Genomic DNA, 3508 nt, shown 5'->3' on the forward strand with positions numbered 1-3508 from the left:
AATTCGGCGGGGTGTATGACTGGCGCACAGTGCGCTCCAGCCAGATTTCCGCCCAGGCCGAAATTGAAAATGACCTTGGTTTCAGCATATTCAGATTCTACTAATCCCAAATGGACTGATAACTACAGGCATACAGTAGATGGATGGCACCGCGATAAAAATACAATCCGACTGGGCGAAACAAAATGCATGCAAGCCAATCAGTTTAACCTAAATATAAACCAACAGAACAATTAATATCTGCGGCGCCCATTAATTTCAGAAGGTTTGTAAAGATCGAGCTGACACAGTGCTGTCTGTTTATATGTGTAACCCGGGACACTGAATAGAACAGCGGAAGCAGTCAGAGACAGTCCGCTGACTTTCTTGCAAATCCTGCAGTGTGATAAGTGGATTTACCCAGTTCGAGGGACAACTTCTCTTCGACATCTTTCATTCTGCAACACATGTACTGCAGAATAAATTTGAGAACATTTTCAACCGAGGCACTGAAATTAGCGGGCGGACAAAATGCTAGATAATTGGCTCGAATCCTCATCTGAATCCATTGCACTGGGAAACGCTCTCAAACCCAGGTCCCCAGTGATGCCGGACGGCGCTCCCAATACACCGCCTTGCACTGGGGCTACCCGTTCAATGCCAGTTGACAAAAGGGATGGGCATATTACATTATTCTGTTAGTGCACCAACACACACAGCGGATTATGTCACGTAAATATCTGAGATACCTGATTATTGATCCTTGCCTGAAATGCCCCGATTATAAATTCTTAATTTTTACACTGTCTTGCCAGGTTACAGGGTCGCTGATTCACGTTAATAACACACAGATTCACCATGATACATTTAGTAACAGCAACTAACAACTTTATTTAATATTGCTGGACAGACTTCAACTATTTCTTATTAATAGAGACTGAAGAAAAAAAGGTGAAACGAGGCAACACTAGTAAACATTAAAAAAGTGGTGAAACATCCCAACACCATGAAGGGGACAGCGGCACCGCTCCTTATTCCCAGGAGAAGGGGTGAAGCGGTCCTTGCAGCTGCAATCAGCCGAAGTAACATTTTCACCAAACCTGTGAGAATAAAGTAACTGGACCGAGAGTTGTAAACGACAAAATCTTTCCCTAAAACCGGTGACTGATCCAGTCAATATGTGATAGAACTGATTACAATCCTCGCAGGATCAGATATTAAACCCATTGATCACCTATTTTATTTCACTATTAAATTTCACTTCATCACTGACATTTTTCGTACTTAAGGGGGAATGTCCTTCTTTGGGAGGAGACACTCGGCCAAAGAACTGCGGAAACCCACGGTCCTAGTTGGCGTTAAATGCTACAGAGTGTGCCAAATATACTCGCCTACCTGTGAGATTTTACAAGAACAATCCTTATGTAGCGGTTGGTGGAGACAGCCTCATTCTAAGCTGGAGCACGAGCTAGAACGGAATTCAAATTATCCAACCGAAGCTCTAGTTTGGCTTTCTTTCATGTTTAACCAATCTCAGAATCAGTGTCCAGGGAGATTTCAAAACCTTCTTCAGCTCTTCTCTGAATTTCCTCTGGGTCGCTGCATAAATGCATGTGTTCGCACAGGAGCTCAAAAGCTTCAGCAGATCTCCGGTTTCTGTGGCGATATAGGCTGGGCTTGTGCGGTCGCCTCGGTAATAATTGACGTTTGTCATTCTGGTAATTAAAAAATTCACGGCAGTTGTCAGCCACAGCAATATAAAACTGCCCGATATAGCGAAGAGGAAAATGATGGATTTCCTTCGGCTCTCCATCTCTGGATCGCTCTGATTCTCACTGCTCTGTCCCCGGAGTCCACGGCGGGCTCTGCTGGCCAGTAATATACGTCTGACGGTCAAACAATTAAACAAGGCCATTAAGGTAAAGGGAAGCCAAACGCGCCATACACTGTGAAACCAGAGATACGCTACACCTTGAGGTGAGGAAAATAAAGCTACTCTGTTCCGACAGCCCCACTGCACCTTGTTAATTATTTGCTGCGGTTCAAATGCAAACAATACGGGGATGCCCTTTAAAAAGATTAGGACCGTGAACGCTGTTATAACCTCGACCGCGGTTTTCTTGGTGCAATAATTTACTTTAAACTTCTGGCAGCAGATAATTACACATCGGTCAAATGTGAAGGAGACGGTGAACCAAACAGACAAATCGAAGCTGACAGCTTTCATGTATAGAATGAACTTACACACGGGAGTGTGGGACAGGAATGAAAGTGGAAAGTGATAACTGAGAATATAATACACTATTACATTGAAGATCATGACCAGTAGATCTGCTGTTGCCATGGCCACCATGTAGACAGAGATACACTTGGAAAGGCCGCAGTTTCCTCGGGTGAGAATCACCATCGTCACCAAGTTCGCTGTAAGAAAGAGAGAGCAGAGAAATGATGTACCACTGTCTGATTGAAATATATATGGAGATACCTGTTGAGAGCATTTTATTCCATTCAGTGTGATTATCAACACGGAGCAGTGTGAGAATAGGATTAGTATTGGACCCATTACCTGGGAAACCCACCCACACATTTTAATGAGCTGCTGCAGCATTCACTCTACATGGGGTGACAGGACGATCTGGAAATCCTCTAAAACCCCTGAGTTTGAGCTTCAAAGAACATCGTAACATCAGTAAGGTTATGGCATTAAGGGAAACGTGGAAAGTGTGGACACGCCGTTCACTGTGAAATGCTGACATCTGTAAATAGTTACCCTGTCCAGCATGCGATATGAACAGACAGTAAACACCGATTAACAACAAGCAGGTTACAACGGCTCACCGGGGACACCGAAAGTTGCGAGAATCGGGTAGTAAATCTCTTTTATCAGCAGAATACCTGGCCGCTCCATTTTCTGTGAGAATGGTTGGATTCTGTTGGAGCTGAAAAACTCTGACTGGCGCACGGCTGAGACAATGGAAGGGAAGCTATATTTATCCACACATCAATCCGCAAGGGAGTCAATCAGGTTAAATCATAATAATGACATTAGTTACAGTCATTTAACAAATAGACTGAAGTAAGTTTTTTTACTGATACGTCAGATTAAGAGAAATATGTGAAATTGTTATTGTACAGTTTCAAAAACACACACAATACAAACATGCTTTACAAATGGAAACTGGAATCACCCGCTACTGGAGCTGACCCTATTCCAGCAGGACTGGTGGAAGCAGATACCCTGGCAGTCCATCGCCCTGACCCTGTCCTTCACTGACTCCTAGTGCTCCAACTTCTCCAGAACAGGCGCTGAAACAAATCCTGCAATATTGGTGATGACCACAGTCCTGCAGCATTAGATGTGACCGTGTTCTTCTAGTACTAGTAGCTGCCAAAACTTACACTAGCGGTGACCGTGCTCCTCCACTACTAGTGATAACCCACACTAACACTAGTGGTGAACGTGCTCCTCCATTACTAGTGATAACCTACACTAACACTAGCGGCGATTGTGCTCCTCCATTACTTGTGA

General features: G+C 44.0%; 1 protein-coding gene across 1 annotated transcript; it reads right to left on the minus strand.

The window, feature by feature from the left end:
- Nucleotides 1-1171: 1171 nt before the first annotated feature.
- LOC147092796 (putative G protein-coupled receptor 139) lies at nucleotides 1172-3229 on the minus strand. Its single transcript, XM_085975687.1, has 3 exons — nucleotides 3217-3229; nucleotides 2818-2943; nucleotides 1172-2400 (listed from the first exon to the last, which is right to left on the minus strand). Exons 1-3 carry the CDS (start codon nucleotides 3227-3229, stop codon nucleotides 1481-1483), a joined length of 1059 nt encoding a protein of 352 aa, XP_085831813.1. The 3' UTR covers nucleotides 1172-1480.
- Between the last annotated feature and the right edge of the window lie 279 nt (nucleotides 3230-3508).

The sequence above is a fragment of the Somniosus microcephalus genome, unplaced genomic scaffold (genome assembly GCF_052327205.1).
Source record: "Somniosus microcephalus isolate GS21.2 unplaced genomic scaffold, FLI_Smic_1.0 unresolved_chr2, whole genome shotgun sequence".
NCBI lineage: Eukaryota > Metazoa > Chordata > Chondrichthyes > Squaliformes > Somniosidae > Somniosus > Somniosus microcephalus.

What these genes read in the sequence shown, in the direction of transcription:
- LOC147092796 (XM_085975687.1), bottom strand. An exon ending in CGCAACTTTCGGTGTCCCCG is followed by an intron (nt 2,401 to 2,817) that starts GTGAGCCGTTGT and finishes TCTTTCTTACAG; the next exon opens with CGAACTTGGTGACGATGGTG.